The sequence below is a fragment of the Micropterus dolomieu genome, linkage group LG06 (assembly GCF_021292245.1).
Source record: "Micropterus dolomieu isolate WLL.071019.BEF.003 ecotype Adirondacks linkage group LG06, ASM2129224v1, whole genome shotgun sequence".
Taxonomy (NCBI): domain Eukaryota; kingdom Metazoa; phylum Chordata; class Actinopteri; order Centrarchiformes; family Centrarchidae; genus Micropterus; species Micropterus dolomieu.
Genome location: NC_060155.1, coordinates 2,805,042 through 2,823,226, shown reverse-complemented (window position 1 = coordinate 2,823,226; position 18,185 = coordinate 2,805,042). Strand labels below are relative to the sequence as shown.

Genomic DNA, 18,185 nt, shown 5'->3' with positions numbered 1-18,185 from the left:
GGGGGGGGTAGTCTTTCTGTCCCTAATGGAGCCCTGCGTTGGCTGGAGTTTGAGGACTCCACAAGCCTCGGTGGAGATGGGCTTTTCAATCCTGTTTTTAGCGTCAGCCTGCCTCTGTGTTTGCGTGTGTTTTGTGTGTGTGCGCACGTTTGCCTGGTGCACCAGGTCGGCCATGACGGTCACACGTCGGCTTTCTTTTCTCGTTGTTTTTGTCTTAAGTTTTCCATTTATGTTTGACCAGGGGTTGATCAGTCTGTCCGCCCTGGCTTGATGCCCCCACGTATACGGGGGCTTTGTATCTGCAGCGAGTCCATAAGAGTTCTCCGAGTATTTTCAAGTCGGCTACTCATGGCTGGTGTCCCCGCGGTCAGTCAGTATGATGCAAATGCAGCCTCGGAGGGCTGGAGGAGGGGGCTTGTGAGGCCAACCATGTAGGAGGTGTAGTTTCATATTTACGATGGAGAGGGAGGTGTGTGTCTGTGTGTTTTAAATGTGTGTGTCTGGGTATGTGTCGGCAATCTAAAGATCTGTCCAGAAATTACTCCGGGTCCTCAGAGGTGTTTGTGTCGATCGGTGAAAGCCGAACAAGAAGCGAGTGAGGTGGTTAACTTTCTACTTCTTATCGCGCAGAGAAGCCTCTCCTCAGCCAATATGACCACACTGATGGAGGAGGTGGAGGGAGAAATTTCTGGACAAGTCCTCAGAGAGAGTTAGGGAGGTGTGTGTGTGTGTGTGTGTGTGTGTGTGTGTGCGTGTGCGTGTACACAGGGCTAGTGCAGGTAATCGTCCACAGAGGCGAAGGCGCAGGAGCCGCTGCCAGTTCGTGCCATGATGGCGAGGCACTGGGCGGCCTGACCTACGGCCTGGGCCAGGGGGGGCTGCTTGGGCAGGTTGTGAGTCTCTGAAGAGAAAAAGGAAGGAGAGGAGGAACAACAACGTCATGACTTCACACCTTTCTGACGTCACAATTTAGCAAATATTTCCCTTCCTCTGTCTGCAGTCTTTCATCCTGATCGTGCATACCAATTTGAAACTGGGAGAATCTGGTTTCTCCAGTCCCCTACCCTGATTGTGCTTGTGTAAATGACATTTAAGATATCAGACTACTGGAGAGAGCCAACTGTAACCTGATTACTTAAGTGCATGTAAACACTCAAGGTCCACTTACTAGTGTTGTCTGGAGCTTTCAACCGCATGAAACAAAACATAAAATGTGTAGTTCTGAGTAAAATGGTTTACTGGAGTAAAAACAACTGGTTACAGGATTCAAAAAGCTGGAGTGTAGAGTTCAGGGTGCTCAGTGATGATCTTATATTCTGAAGGTTATGCTGGTCAAATGTAAACCTATAATATTGACAGCGTGGACAGCTGACCTACCTAATATTGCACTGTTGAGAGTGGAGCAGACCGGCTCTCTCTGAATGGCGTCCAGCTGGTAGCCGACTGGGCTGCTCCAGGGGTCTGAGTAGGCCAGCAGGCTGAACGCATCCTGCAGCGGGAGACAAACAACAACAGATCCAGATCACAACACACCGCTTCATCTTCTCTTCCACACATGTTCCCACACTATGATGCAATTCCTTCAACGACGATCAGTTCTGTACAGTCCTATAGTTACCTTTTCATCACAGGTTGTGCATTTTTCTATCTTGTTGTAGCCTTTACAAATAGTTCAACATAGGAAATATCATTTCTTGATCAGAGTCAGGTAAAAAGATTGATCCCACTAATGTGTCTGTACACAGCAAGTATTACGCTACCACCAGCCACCGGTTAGCTTAGCTTAGCACAAAGACTGGAATCAGTTAGCCTACTTCACCTCCAAAAAGGTAACAAAATCCACCTAAGGGAACCTCTAAAGCTAATTCATTACCATCTTTAGTTTAGGGTTGGGCGAGAAAACAATAATGATCATTATCGTGATAAATCTTGCTCAATAACAATGAAACAATTGTTTGATTTAATTCATCTGAATCACAAATAAATTAGCACTAAATTTTTCTATTAAGATATTTACATTACAGTGAAAGAAATAACGATTTGACATTCATTGTGATAATAAAACATTTTTGGCTGTATCATCCAGCCCTACTTTAGTTTAATTCAAAAACCGAAGTTTACAACTTAGATTGAGTTTTAAGGTGGGTAATGTGCCGGACTATTTCTTGGCCGGGGCCAGTGACTTCCTGTTTATCTGGCAACTCCTCCCAGCAGCTAACTTGAGGTAGATGTTTACAAAAGGCAAGGAGGTCTTAGATAAGGACAATGTTGCATTAAGGAAAAAACAATGTTTTATTATCTTAAAAGTCAGGATATCTCAGCTTCTGCTGCATCAGTTTTCATTCTTTTTTTAAATTCTGACTCTTGCTAGTCCCACAACTATATAGGAGGTGCAATCATAAATCCCTCGAGTACACTTATGTAGGGCTATATGTAGTTTTCAGCGGTCTCTTCAGATTGCAACTACTACCTTTCCAGAGTGTGTTCTTGTGCATGTGCTCAAACTCATGAGCAAGTCGAACACACCAAAACGCCAGAGACAGCTTCACACAACATGCTGGAAACTCAGGTAAAATCCCACTGCAACGTTACAGTTATATTTTTACCAGCCTGAGGTTGAACTAATCCATGCTCGTTATATGATAATGTAACCTGACTGCATTTAGCCGACGTGATTCATCAGTGTCAGCTCGCCTGCCGGCTTTTCCGTAACTAACATTACTGTTTGTGTATCTTTCACCTGCGGCTCAGCATTGTGAGCACAGCTAAATGTATTGGGTGATAACGAAACGGTTAGTGAGCTGGACTGAATATTATAAATGAGATTGTTGCCACACTTTATAACAGTTAGACCGCAGTAAGAAATGTTATTGTATTGGATGTGGATGGCTCTTCCACTGTGTTGGTGTCCAGCGCTGCTATGTTGCAGTATTGCATATTATGTGGGTCACGTAAGTTACAGTGACTGAGAGGTGGAGAAGCTGCGTACCTGAGTATCTGTAAAACGTCAATAAATCTAAATTGAACGTTACGAAGCAAACATTTTTTGTTAAAAGGAATTTGTTGACTTTCAGTATGTTTTGCAAATAAACAAAGTAAATAGCAAATACCTGAAATGCTGAAATGTATGTAGTCATAACACAAACAGAGGTAAGTAAGTTCACACAGCATGGCTCAGGTAAGCTCACGGATTTATGTGTTACCTTAAGCATCTTCTTGTTGGCTGAGTTCTTGCCACACTCGCGGCGGAGGTGTTCGCTCATGCTCTGGAGCTCCCTGCCGAAATGGATCATTCTCTCGATGGCCGCCTGGCTCCCGCCGCACAGCTGCCTCTTGGACTGAGCTGACTCCACCTCTGCAGAGCCACAACAAGTCCGGCACACAAAACGGGCATGTTTAAATGTGGAATGAATGTGATGGTACATTTACAGGGATTTAGCCGGAGCCCTTACCCAGCAGCTTACAATGACAGCAACAGAAGAATAAGCCTTCAATCCTTGATTATACCCAAGTGCTCAAAAAAGGAAATTTTATACAAGACTAATATCTTACAGAAAAAGGCAGGGCAGAAGTTTCTCACCAGTAATTCATCCCCGGATTCTTACAGCCAAACAGATGTTAGAAAAGAGCTTCTGCTCAAGAGGCTGCTAGAACAGACCAAATACCTCTGCCCACACACACACTCTACCCACCCATGTCTGCATCACAGTCGTCGGGTTCGGTGGTGTGTTTGGAGCTGCCGTTGAGGAAACCATTGGAGGAAGACTCTGTCACTCCGTTAGTGAAGTGGTCAACCTCCATATCCACATCGCTACTGAGACACGAGGAGAACGACAGAGAAACAGTCAGTCAGTGTGAGTGACAGCTCAGAGGAAGTCCAGTAATTCCTTCTCTGTAAAGGCTGCCTTCATAATGTCGCTGACGATTATCTCACGTGAAACACTTTCTTTTCCACCGAGTCGTCTGATTTTGTGTCACGATAGTGCAAATTAACTGTAACCACCCAAAACAGTGACGTCATGGTGTACTGACCAACTGACCAAGGTTATAACCGTTAATGAAGACGAATGAAATAACAAAAACTAGATGTGAAAAAACGTTGTCGTTAACTGAAATAAAATAAACTTTACAAAAAAAAAACGATAACTAAAACTGTATTGTAGGTTTGTAAAACTAACTAAAATGAAAGAGTAAATGTCCTTAGTTTTTTTTATTTGGACCCAATAAGCCTACATTTCAAGTGGATATGAAGCCAGTGGAACTGATGTTGGGGGACAGTTGGTCTGGCCAGACCTATGGGCCGGACAGGCAGCTCAGCGGTGATTAGCCAACAGGCACCTGTTGGTGAGCCGCGGGTGTTTTATGCTTTTGTCCTCCGCATCAAGAGCTGGCACGCTGCATGTCCCGGGGTCAGGGAATGAATTTATAATGAATTTCTTGGGACCACTGGGTAGTAGGATTAGGGTAGTTCTTGGTTTTCTGTATGTAGGTTCAAAATTATACTGTAGGTTCCATGTGCTTCATTTATTTATAGCATTTATTTAGACAATGTGTTCAAATATTTTCTTGTGTTTGGGCCCCTACGTACAAGCTTCAGATAGCTTAAAAAAGGTGTCCCTTTTCACAAATCATTATTTCTAATGATTGTACTTGTATTTTCATGTTTTCTGAAAAAAACTAAACCGGACTGAGCTTGGCATCCTGCAGCGACAAAGACTAAAACTAACACTGAAACTAATCAAAACTAAACTAAAACTAAGCATCTTACATCACAGCGGCAAGGTGGAGATAGACCACTAGATAGTTAAGCTGCCGTTAAATTGTTCTTTAAGTTTACACTTTGTTAAAAGACAATTTATGATACAGTTAAGTACACAGCAGTTTTTTCTGTATTTGCTCAGACAGGAGTGTATCTCAGTTAGATTATCTGCACCTAAATAAGGTAAGATAATGAATTCTTATTGAATTTACAGTAATCTAAGTTTCTTTGTCTGGGTGTTGCAGTTCCTACGAGATGCTGGTATTGCACAGCCAGTTCCGAAGCATAAATTCAGCTTTATAAGCAAATGAAATGCTGTTGTGTTGATGTGTTTTTTCTCAGTACCTGATTATGGGCTGTTGGCTGCGGCTCCCGTTGAGGCTAATGTCAGACGCTGGGAGGGTGGAGCCAGAACCTGGGGGGCAGGGCTTGTGACTGTGAGGGGAGGAGCTGTGGCTCTTATTAGATGTCACACCATTACAGCAGTTGCTGTCAAACCCTAAAGAAACAACAACAACAGAGTAAAAGATGGACGTTTAACTCTTAACAAGTGACTTACCCACAGAAATACTGAGGGGTCTTCTTAAACTTAACATGATAAAGTATTGCTCACTTTATTTAATAAAAAAAAAAATTAAATAAAAAAAGGGCCAGCTGTTTTTTCTTTACCTTGCGAGGCAGCTGGATTTGCGAAATCACGCGAGAATCTGTAATGCTTTGTGGCCTGAACCACAGTGGTTTAGACAAATCCGTATCCTTTGAAGGACTACTAGCAGCTACGGGTGTGGTTTAGGTGGGGTGGCAGTGAAAAGCAAAGTGACGGTTTGTTCGAAAACAACAATGGCAGCTCCTAAAGAGGTTAGCGTCGATGCTGCTATAGCATCAGTCATATCAGAACTGTAGAGAATGTATTCATTAAAAAAAGAGCAAAGAACACCACTGAAAGGTTCTCTCAATGGAAAAGGAGGTTTTCATTTGGCTATCCTACTACGCCAAATGGTTCGTTTATGCGACTGGTTGAAGTCAGCTTGTGGCAGAGTGATCATTGCGATGTATTTTTTATTTTTAAGTGCCTGCTCTTTTCCAAAGTGTTTCCAAGGAGGACTTCTTAGATGGTTCTGTGTAACAAAACCACTAAAAAAACAAAAAAAGAAAAAAACAAAAAAGTGTAAGATATCAATCTGTCAAATCTGGTTGTAACCATACTAAACACACTTTGCAGAACAGATATTGAGGCTGTACAAAGGTAACTGCAGTCACTGGATGTAAAATGGAGCATTATTTGTACTCAGGATGGCCTGTTCTAATCTCCAGATGTGAATGCGCCGAGCACAGCTGGACTGTACCTGGGATGTAGGGCTGGGAGCTGCTGGCTTTGTGGCTGGGGCTGCTGAAGGGCCGGGGGGAGCCGGGGTAACTGTCCTGAGACTTTGGGCTGCGACCTCCCAGACATCTCACCTCACTGTCTGTCCCATTCACCATCTCTATGAACTGTCTCACCCTGAGGACGTGGAAGCAGGAAGGGGAGAGTAGGAAATGAAGAAGTTGGAAGAAAACAGAAGCCCGCAACAAAGCAAGAATTATCAAGATAAAAAGCAGAAAGAGGAGAGACAGAAGAAGAAACAAACAGCAGAAGGGAGGGAGCAATAAACAAAAAGATGTAAAGAAAAGAGGATTGAACAAGACAGAAAAAGAGACAAGGTGGAAAATAATTGAATTATAAAATGAATATTAAGGTAATAAGGCAAACACTTGAATGAGAAAACAAACAATCCCTATTTCTTTAAATGTAATTTTTATTAAATATCATCATTGTGAATCATGGCACACATCAGTTTCGATAAACCCCCAGAAAGGGGACAGGCAGCTTTTTGCAACACAAGCAGCAGGATTTCCTTGAAATATGGTCTTTATTTTAGGAAACACAAGTAATAAGAGACTTCCAATTATCAAGTATGTGATTTAGTTCAATCAACTGTGAAAACAAACCCCATTCCAATGCGGCCGTGGTCTTACTTGAGCATGAAGAGAAGGTCTGGGTTCCTCTCCAGGAGGTTGGGGTAGAGCTGCTGTGTGGTCTCGATAGCCTCGCCCATTCTACCTGACAACACCAGCTTCTGGATCTCTGCAAACCAACAGCAAACACATTTAGGAGAGATAATATTTATTCCATGTTTTTCCCCCCCAAAGGTGATACCGTTAGTGTGCTGTCCAGGCACCAAATTTAATTTGTTCTTATTTCTATAGGTTTACTGGTAAATATATAAAAAAAATTTTTTTTACACATCTTTGCATGTCAGAGAGAAACTGCAGCATTCTGTGATGTAGATTTCACCCCCTCCAAAAACACAAACATTGCAGGTGGGATTAAATATTTCACTTTCTAATGTAAGATCATCACATTTGTTAAGTAAGTGCATGGATTTTCTTTATCATCTGTTGGTGACAATTTACACCCACACTGCTACTTCTACGAGTGTGATTGATAGGTGATCGACTTTAGCACCAAAGACTGTGCAAGAAGAAAGAAAAAAAGCTGTGTCCTAATGCCATACTAGTAGGTGTACAGTATGTATTATAAACAACTCATTACAGTATGTGTTTTTGCAGTTGGTTTACAAGAAATCAACTTTCATTGCCATTTTATATTAACAGGATATGATGCAATACATCAGTCATGCATGCTGCACTTTTTGTTAGCAAATACCATTTCAGCAGTATATACCCCCTCTGGTGACAATACCTTATTTTATTTCTACAAAACGGCAAAATGTTTGGCAAACTCCCGAGTCCTATTTCAGAAAGTGGGTTTAGTGAAAACTCTGAGTAAGTTGAGCCCGAGATGAGGGAAACTCTGGGTTTTCGGTTTCAGAGAGCGAGATCAGATAAACTCTAGGTCTGTAACCCTGGCAATTTATGCTGTGAACCTAACCTGCTCGAGAGGAGGTTTAATTCAACTAACGCAGAGTTTCTCTCTGACTCCTCCCCTCCTGCAGAGCCTGAAGAGCATGAATGGACAGAGAGTTATCTTTGGACATCGTAAATTTATCCTCAGCACAGAATCAAATATATAAGCTACACTGTCCTTTATAACACAGTGAATCTGTGGACATTAAGGCAGCTATCAGGTTGGCAACAGTTGAACATAAACACTTACAGTGCACTACAGTATACTGTTTAAACTCATCTGTATAAAACTGATCAATGAACAGTAACCTTTCATTTTGTAGTCGCACATATTGAACATTCCTATCGTAGGCCTAGTTATCAGCTGGATATGATGTGAATATTTCTGAGTGAGGATGACTGTGGTGCAGTTGAAACAAATACATGTAGTTTAAAAGTGAGTTTTTCATTATCTGCTGATAGTCTGAATGTGTTTTGACAGCATTTTATAAAATACGAAATGAGCAAGATTTTATTAATGTAACCTAAACGTCTAACTTCACTGTCAGTTTGAGCCTAGACACATTTTAGATTGCAAAAAAAAAAAATCATTAATAGCCGGACTGTCACTTTACAATGACTGGTCCATGAGGAGCCTAAACTGTGTCTAATCTGTTTGATTAATATTTTCATCTTCAGTTATTGCCACCGGCATTTAGTGCAGGAGAATTCCAGCTCTTTATCATTCATTAAGGAAATTCGAGTTTGGTAAATGATGAATGTGCAACACTGTATAAAAAGTACTAATGGTAGCGCATCCTTCCTCCACTCCTGCGTTTTAGAGCCAATCATGGTCCGCGTTGGCAGCATTCATATTTCTAGCTCCACCCGATTAAAATGGAGGCTCTGCCTTTATTTACCCTTTGCCATGGTGACTCGTAGTATCAGAGCTCCATTGATGATGGCTTTTTTTTCCATCCCCACGCACGCGCTTCCAGCAGGTTCAACATACTCAGAGTTGACTGAACTAATTTTAAACACCTGTTCTGAAACCGGAAACTCTGAGTTTGACAGCTCAGAGTTTGTCCCCATCTGTAACCTGGTACCGGCATTATTTACAAACGCAAACAGAGAAGGACTCACTCTGTCTGTTTTTGATGGAGGCCAGCTCCTCGTGCACGGCCTGGTCTGTGGATTTGGCAAAGGCTTCAGCCGTTGCACAATAGCTGTGGTGCACCAGGTAGGAAGCCACCATCCTGACAAGAAATACAAAAACACAGTCAGTGATGAGACGCAGCAGCAGGAGAAGTCACACAGACCATTACAGTTAACAGAGAAGAGCCTCTCTCCATCTGGTCACACATACCTAATCAGTTGATCATAGATACATCCGATTAGCAGTCGAGTTTTTGTGTATAATGTATTACAGATAGTTAAATTGATAGCTAGATTGTATGTGTTCCGTCAAATTGAACTGTTCTTGATTAACAACATGTTCAAACACTGATGTAGCTACTGTAGTTAAAAACAATGTCAACTTTTTAAATATCTGGTAGAGACTCAAGCTTAACGTAGATTTAGATTTTTGTTTACTTCCGTTCCTGTAATTTGTTTGTAACAGTTCAGTAAATATGATATGTTGATTTAAGTGGAACTAGAACAAGCACAAACAATACTTAACCGTGCTTTTCCTGTGCATACTAAATTATCAAAGAAATCTGACACAGACAGGCAGAAGAGGGCTAATGCTGCTGTAAATAGTGATATAGCTGTTCACTTTGAGTATTTGAGTGCAGATGTAGTCAGGATCACACTCAAAACCCAGAACTTCAGTTGAAGGTTAATTTTGGTTTATCACAACTTCGATCACAGCAAGTGAGCGAACTCAGTCTGCTGACCATCTGATACGGCCGAAAGCTGCAGAACACCTGCTAAATGGGCTGTGGAGTGAGACCGTTTTGACAAGAGTGAACTTTTAAACTCTACTGGGATTGTCTTTTTGTAATGTTCCCCCCCCATCATTTCTTTCAGTTACACTGAACTCACTACGTTAATTACTGAGATCTGTGGTCAGACAGTACGTAAACAATATGAACAGTTTGCTTTTCAATTTATTTAAAAAGGTAAAACTTAAAGTGAGCGTATTGTACAGGACAACCGTGTGCACACAACTGTGTTAAATACAGAAGGTCAGGGTTGAACCAGGGAGTTGCTTTGTAAACTGTGTTTTTAGGACAGTTAGGGTAATAATTGTACCGTCCTATTGTTTTCATGTCTGTGGCTCAGCTGTTCTGATTGCCCCAAATCTGACAAATTACATTTGTGAGTAAAATATTAATAATATAAAATTTTATTACAAATACAAATGATGTCCAGCACTACAAAAACCCAAGTTTCATAAAACCGGAATACTATAGTAAGGCCGTGGGGCGACTTTCCCGGATAAAGGCAATGGCTCCCTCCACTCCACCCACCCTCTCTCCCTCAACCCCAGTCTCCATCAAATGGAGATTTAAATGCATTCAGGACAAGTAATCATAGCAACAGAGAGCTAATCCCATCAGGACACAGTATAGAGGGAAACAGAGTGGCACAGCTTTTACTTCTGGATCCCAGCTCCTGCTTTCTGATGGGGAAGTGGTCCATCTATACCTTTATCCTCGTTATGTCAGCTGTAATTTCCTGTCACCTACAGGATCCAACTAATATAGGATGAGCACTGATCTAAGAGCGAGCAAAAGGAAGGAGCTGTATTCCAAAAATACGTAACAAATTACATGCAGTAAATCTAAAACCTCCAGTTAGCTTAGAATGAGCCTGAAGTTGGTGCAGTCTTCCAACTGAATTTATTTAACATGTTCAACATATTAATATGAAATTACCAATTAGTTTTCAGTGTTGACAAAAATTATCGATATTGATTCTACTTATGGAATCCAGTTCTTATGAAATCTTGGTTCTGATTCCAACCCTTTCACCACAGATCTTGTCAGCACTTAGTGACCTTCATCCTCTTCCTCGTTGCTCCTCTTCCTCTTCATGGCTAAAGTGAAAGGAGTCTCTGTGAAAGGAGTCTCTGTACAAGAGGGGCGTCTCTGGGGACTTGTCTCTATGAAAAATATATATTGGAATCATTTGTAGACATCGTTCATTTCCCTTCAGTATAAAAAGGTGTTTTGTACTTGAGCGCGAGACGTTGCTACTGACACACTGAACACGGTGCGTTCCTTCAGATTCACACCGTGTTGACGTAAATGCTTCGTTGTGTTGGAGCTGCTTCCTCCATCGCACCAAACCTCCTTACTGCTGGTGCTGCATTTTGCTGTGTCATCTCTTTTTAAGTAAAAAAAAAATTTAAAAAAAAAGCCAAAGTTTCAGTGTTTGCTGCGGTTTGCAACGGTCTAGGAATGGAAACAGAAGGACTCTGTTCTTCACCAAGCAGCTCCTGGCAGACATGGGGAACTTTTATGGACTGTAAATAGCTCACTGCAGTTGTATCTGGAGTGCCACTGAAATCTGCAGAAAGTTAGGAACCGATAAGCAGAATCCAAATGCACGGGTCTTAACGAATCAATGGTTCTTGGAAATTTGGTATCAGTTCCAAATTGTAACAGGTTCTAGATACCTAAAAATCAAATCAAAGTTCATTTACCTGCTCGACATTCCACACTTATAAGCAGTGTGTTGCATTTCAGTAAAGTTTAGGTCAAAAAACAAACTAATAATGACAAATTCTTTAGACAAATACACAACTTAAATGTTTTGAGCTTTTGTTGAGTAAAACTAGACTACAAGTAACTAATCACATGACTAAAATGAAACTAAACCTAAAAAGTATTTTTGTCAAAAGAATGAAACTAAAACAAAATCAGTTGCCAAAATTGCTTATATTCTCAACCACATTATTCCACAGTGAACTTACTTCTGGATCATGGACTGCCATTCGCCCTCACGCTCTCCAATGGGGAAGCGGTCTATCTGGGCCTGGATCTTTGTCCTCCACTCACGCATGTAGTCTTCAATGTCGAACACGAAGGGGTGCTGGCCGAAGTTTGCGTCCACCACCTCCCCTGGAGTCTGAAGGCCCACGGTCGGGTACAAGTTAGGCTGCAGCAGAGAGAGATGAGAGAGTAAAGAAATAGGATGATAGAGGAAAGGGAGTTTGGGAATGTAATCTGGACAATAAATCAAAACCGGAAACAACGAGAGGAAAAAACAGGAAACAGAAAATCTCAGGAAATAAGCTTTTGTCTACAATTACCCCTTAAAACTGGATTTTACTAGCTGACAAAGATTCTACAAGGAAATTGCAGTAGCAGGCTGACAGGCCATCTTTAAACACGAGAGGCAGGGTTAAAACTCCTGTTACATCGAAGGGACTGCAAGTAAGATATTTATTGCGCAGATCATACCATAATACATCTATCAAGCTGATCAATGTACTGTTTGTTCTTCAGAACCAATGACTCAGTGATTATATTGCTGGTGCGGAGATGTTTTGACTCTCTGCCTCACTTTCTAGCCCGCATCGTATGGGCACTCAACTTCCCAATCTTCTGTTTAACGGAACTCCAAGTCACTATAACCTCCATACCTCCAGATGTGTGTCCTTCAGGGAATACTGAATCAGTAGGACCTAGATTTAGTTGGGTAAGGATAGTTTTAATTACTCAATACCTAGCACTATTCTATATTTTTCTTATTGTCAAAAAATTCCATGAAACTGCCCTTTTCAGTCTGACTCCAATCCCAGTTTCCCAATGACGATCTTTAAAAACATCTCATAAATATATAGTTTTACGTTTAGAAAAGCCTTAGTCACTTCCTAAATCAGCTGGCCACTGTAGTTTCTAGCAAACATTTGTTGGGGACTATTTTCACCTGCGGATTATTCCACATTTGGTGTTCTACCATGCATTTTTTGCATCAGGGTGGAGTACATTAATAAACAAGCAGACCAAATATCAATTTCTTTTTCCCTTTATTATTCAATTATTCTTTATTATTAAACAATTTGAAATGACCAACATATCTGTCCTGTCTGCCTTTTTTCAGTCCACACAGAAGCAGTTGATGTTGCTGGGAGAACGTATTGTTTGTCGTTGTACTTCAAAACAAATGCCGATTTTAGAGTTATTTCTCCAACTTGTATGGCTGTGTCAATCTCAGCAATGCTCATCGCCATTTATGATATTTCCATTCTTAAGCTCACTTTAAAAGCTCTGGTTGGCTTGTTTATTGTTCCAATCCAGAAAACAGCGGTGAATGATCACAACACCACATCTATGCAAGTCACTGGAAAAATTATTTAGGTGGGCAGCAATTCGTGGGAATGAGTATGTGGGATTCATGACAATGAACATGTCACCCAGTGCAACAGTGTGGCTCATTGACGTCTGTGGACAACAACAGCGCTGTATTGCTCAGTGGAGGAAGATATCATACACACACACACACACACACACACACACGGATGGATTTGGCCGTTTCATGGAAATATGACCATACAGAATATTGCCAGCATCATCCTTTAAAGGCTACAGGCACCATCTGACAAAATCCAAACAGACGCTTAGCTAAACAGCAGCCAGGCTCTTGGTAATAACGCATCAAAACTTTCAAGAAAGACAAGAAAGTCTGACCCAAACATCACTCAAACAGATTTTACAGGCATTTCTGAAAGCATTTAGCTAATAACATATTGTTTTTTGACTTGCTTCCTCATATAAAGGAATAGTACAACTGTGTTCTGACAGCTACACACTAGACAGGAAAACTAAATGTTGCATGCCAATGGCTGAAGGTTAAGTACATGTAAATTTGTCATTCTGCTTATCTGTGTCGACGGGATGAGGACAGAGGTGAGGAGGCATGTATGGGTACAGTGTTCTGCCATACTGGCAATTTAATCAGTCTCGATTTGATCAGAAGACGTGGTGACTGACACCAGGCGTTCATGAGTACGTGTGCGGTGAAAAAAAGTTAATCATATGACGTAGTAAGGTAAGTTTAGAATTAGGACTAGTCTTAAAAAGAAATGGGGCTAGGTCAAGTCTTAGATTTCCAAGATATTTTAATGATTTCACAGCAAAAGGAAAGTTAGGAGTAGGTTAAGGGAATAAATATTGTCGATTTTGAAGTCCCCATAAGTACAGCAGTACAAAAGGTGTGTGTGTCTCTTAGAGTTGCCTTTGTCAGGGTCCAATAACCACAAAGGTCAGCTGTGCTGTGGTGACGCACTTCACTGCACTGGAGGAACATGAATGTCTGGCTCACAGCCAAGCGTGTTTTGCTGCTCAATGGATTATTGTTGTGGCTAAGACTCTTATTTCCTTCTCCCTCAAAAACAGCCCGCGGGTTTCATTTGCTACCAAGCTCTTTCACATCTGTGGTTAATACATACATGAATCCCATTAGAATGGGATGTCCATTTGGTGTAGGAGTTGTTTGCATGCTGAAGCATGGGAGCTGACGGGAGAGAGGCTCAACAACTGCGCTAAGCAACACAAGTGATGTTCTGTTCAGACGCAAACAGTAGTTACAAGTTTTATTTAAGTCATATTTAACTATTTTTTGGCAACTTAAGGGCAGTGGAAACGCTCTGTAAACATGTTAGTCAACAGTTGCCTCATCACACATCCTGCAGACACATTAGGAGCATTAGGAGTCGCGTTTCTGTGACCTGATGAAGTCAAAATTCAATCTCCTTTTTGGGCCTCCACCAAGTCCTGAGAAAAATATCTGGCCCTTTAGCTGCCAAATGTTCCACTTCCTTCACCAGCTAGTTGCATCTTTATCTGTCCATTTGTCAGGACAGTTGCATTATAGCTGAAAAGGTAATAGTCATCATTTCCCTTTATGTTGCAGTCACAGATTGCTGACACCTTTCCTTAAAGTTTTGGCTGATCGTAGTTAGATGACTACAAAAAAAAAAAATTATTAATTCTATGGCATTGCGTATCTAACTATGCAGGTACATCACCACTGCACATATTTATATTTTCAAGTGTCCTCTGTATAACTAGTTTTCCTGGTTTTCTAGACCTACAAAAAAGGGCCAAGCTTATCAAATTGACGTGTTTTGCTGATATAACAAATGTATCAGTTGGTGGGAAAAAAATAAATCCACAGGACTCTAAGAATTATATATATAAAAGAATATTCTGTATCAGACCTGTGAGTTAAAAACCACAATAAAGTACACGTTATTTGCTGCATACAGTAACGATTAGAGCAGATTTGAGTGAAAGACTGATTTCAAAATGAAAAGAAGAATAAACTTAAAGAACTTGCCTGTTTTTGACTGGATATAGACAAAGAAAGTGAATAACACTAACACCATAATCAGTATAGAAGTGACATAAAAATTTCAAGGACTTTAGGTTCAACCATCTCTTAGTAAAGCAGACAAGATACAGGGTGAACAACTTACCCACTGAATGCTGAACATAACACCTCAAATTATGTGTCACAGTTACAATAATTTACAATTTCTCACTTTCAGGTGTGAGAGGGTAAAATGTGTCCAAACTTGTTTCGCCCCAATTTTGGTATCCAAAGAACCCGATCAACATCTGAAGCTCAGGTGTTTTCCAGCCTTCAATCCAACATTCTGAATGAAACATTTCATTCCCATCTTCTATCTCCTCAGTTCTGATTATTATGGAAACTAAAAGAAATTACAGCACAGGAGTGAACAAAATGTGGGTACTTACTGGTAGGTCTGTGAAGGCAATACCTGCAGAGGAAGACAGAAAGTGTCAGCATGTTGAGTAGCAGCACATAGAAAAGGGAAAGGTAGAATTTTTACAGTGTAGAGAAACAAAAGAAAAGATGGTGACTGTAAGCAGTGTGCCCCTGTATTCAAAATAAATCTAATCTTAGTCTACATGTCAGTTTCTGCAGTTGAACAGTAGGTTATATGCAACATCCAAATACATTTGACCAGGAAGTAAAAAGTTTGGTCTTTACACTGGAACTTCAGCTGAAGTCAGTATGGCAGGCAGCGGAGAGGATATGTGATGACTGACCAGCTCTATGTAAAAAGGTAGGTTAACCTGTAGCCACGCAACCTGTACAGCAGTGCACATAAACAAATTCTGGTTCCCTGTCCTAACTTTATGTCTCCCAATAACATGGCTTCTTGTGAGCATGAAGGTCCCTGAATCCTTTTAGGTCTAGAATTAATTCTTTGTTGCCTTAACTGGGGCACTTGGGGTTTTAAATTTATTGTTAATGGTTTTGTATTATTAAAAAGGAAGAAAAAACGGTATTTGGGGAAATGTTCCTTTTTGTCTCAGCCAGCTGATGGGAACTTTTAAGTGTCTGTTTTTGATTGACAGCAGTCAGTAGGCTCAGTGTCAGCAGGGAGCCAGAGAAAACGCAAACACACTTGCACTGTAGCTTCAAGCCACGGGCAGACAGTGTTGTTGGTGGTAGTGAAGAGTGAAGCTGATGATATACAGGGCACCTTTTTGAGCAATGTTGCTGGGCAATCTTTGCTGGTGGCAAGTCTGACTATATTTTGAACGGATAGCGGCGAGGCGGGGCAGGGTCATTACGGTAGTAATCTTTACAGCCGAATGACGTCACAACAATGGCAGCTCCCATGTAAGCACACATTGTAAATGGTAAACCATAAACTAAAAGGCAAAGTAAAGAATTAAATTAAAATGATACATACCAGTATCAAATAGTAAAACTTGTTCTGCGTGTAAATTGATGTAGAAATATTTTGTCAATGTTATTTAGGTAGCTGGTTACTGTAAAGAATCTCTGAAAGTCATCTTCTCTACTCAAAAGTTATTCAGGAAAAGGTTAAAAAATGCCCAGAAATGTGAAAACATTTTGAAATATAGCCTACAACTTTTGCTGACTTTTGAGGATTACCAACTGATGTAGTTAGAAGGTGACTCAGTTAACGAGTAACATATATTTATCACTTGTTTTTAATAAAATGGCCATCCTTTAAATTAACACCAAGTGCATTGCTGTGTGTTTAACCGTGCAGACACTTGCCAAAGAAACATAAGTTTGTCACGGTCAGCCATGTTTATTGTTTACATTTTAGCGTCATGCACCACAATGCACCTGAAACGCTTTGAGGTCGGATCTAACCTGCATCTAACCAGACCCAAGTGACATCTGCAGGTACATTTGTATGTTTAATGTGGTGCAGCTGAGCAGCTAATTGTTCAAGTAGCCTGCAAACTGATGTCAGCAGTGCACTTTTCCCAAGTAAATGCTTGTTTGATGGCTCGTTCAACAAGCTAAAGTGCAGAACAAGACGTGTGCTCATATGAGACTTTAGCAGGAAAGCTAATGTTGGTTGTTGTTCAGAGTTTGTGGCTCTCTTGTGGCGCTTAGCTGCTGTCTGCTGTTACGGTTTAATGCAGGATTTGATTGGCTGTATCAAAATAAGGTCCTACTAATGGTTTTCAGTCAAATCAATGTAAAAATTGGAGCACCATCAATGTTTAGGTGGATATGTATGCTGTAGCAGACAAATTCAATTCAATTTCAGTTGGACTTTTAAAGTTATTTGCATTATTTCATAGAAATGACCTCTCTTCTTAAATTTATTTAAGTTATTTACAGTTTTTTAGTACCAAGTAGTAAGCACCAATACATCATCATGACTGTGTACAATTTTCCACAGGTTGACACAACAGAACAGCAGCATTATGTATTTGGCTTTCAGTTTCTCCTTACCTAAGCTGTGGCCATTCTTTGTGTAGAAGCAGGTGTTGTTGATGAGGTTAACGCAGCAGCCAATCACGTCGCCTGTTGTAAACGTTGGTCCGTAGGGTTGCCCGGTGCCAGATGAGCAGAAGGAGTGTCCATCATCTCCGTGGTAACCGTATGAGTGCTTGTCCCAACCTGAGGGATGTAGAATTGTCCAGGCGGTGAAAAGGTAGGTGTGTGTGTGTGTGTGTGTGTGTGTGTGTGTGTGTGTGTGTGTGTGTGTGTGTTATAACGCTACAGATGGTTCATTCATTGACTACATTTAAAAAACAACACACAGATGTTTGTTATCCCCGTGGGGACATCTCATTGACATAATTGCCTAGCCCCTTATCATATCCTTAACATCACAACTACATGCCCCACCCATACCATGAAACACAGCTGTAACCACGCATGCAAAATCATTAAAATGCAGCGTGAATAAACAGATTATGAATAATAATAATGACTTTCAAAAAACTTACACTGCCTCCTCAAATAGAGAAAAATGTCAACCAAAATGCCTGATGTGTGCTGATTGTTTTAACCATATTTTGGGGGGAAATGTGCAATTCTTTTGAAATTGTTATGAGCATAAAATACAACAGTTCCAATGTTTTTCACTGTTGAATTGTCTGAAAAGTGTGTAAAGATCATGCCTTTGATACCCATTTATTAACAGAGTAATTATTTTAATTTGCATATTAAAGAGATGCAACATACTAATATTGTAAAATTTCAAGAGAATTAAACACACCGGCAATTTCATGTGTTTGGGCTTTATTTCTCGGGGGGGGGGGGGGGGGGGGGAGGC

General features: G+C 40.8%; 1 protein-coding gene across 3 annotated transcripts in view; it reads right to left on the bottom strand.

Annotated features, from left to right (window-relative positions):
• Nucleotides 1-6: 6 nt before the first annotated feature.
• The window catches only part of ranbp9 (RAN binding protein 9), a 27,331-nt gene continuing 9,152 nt past the window's right edge, over nt 7-18,185 (bottom strand). The window contains exons 4-14 of one of the 3 annotated variants that reach the window (XM_046052488.1): nt 17,357-17,524; nt 15,361-15,383; nt 11,568-11,755; nt 8,789-8,901; nt 6,776-6,884; nt 6,106-6,260; nt 5,105-5,258; nt 3,693-3,811; nt 3,204-3,355; nt 1,378-1,489; nt 7-901 (exon numbers count right to left, since the gene is read on the bottom strand). In XM_046052488.1, coding sequence (XP_045908444.1) covers nt 771-901; nt 1,378-1,489; nt 3,204-3,355; nt 3,693-3,811; nt 5,105-5,258; nt 6,106-6,260; nt 6,776-6,884; nt 8,789-8,901; nt 11,568-11,755; nt 15,361-15,383; nt 17,357-17,524 — 1,424 coding nt within the window. In that variant the 3' untranslated portion in view covers nt 7-770. Of the gene's footprint in view, nt 902-1,377; nt 1,490-3,203; nt 3,356-3,692; nt 3,815-5,104; nt 5,259-6,105; nt 6,261-6,775; nt 6,885-8,788; nt 8,902-11,567; nt 11,756-15,360; nt 15,384-17,356; nt 17,525-18,185 lie in introns of all 3 variants that reach the window. The other 2 variants (XM_046052486.1, XM_046052487.1) reach the window with 2 other exon arrangements.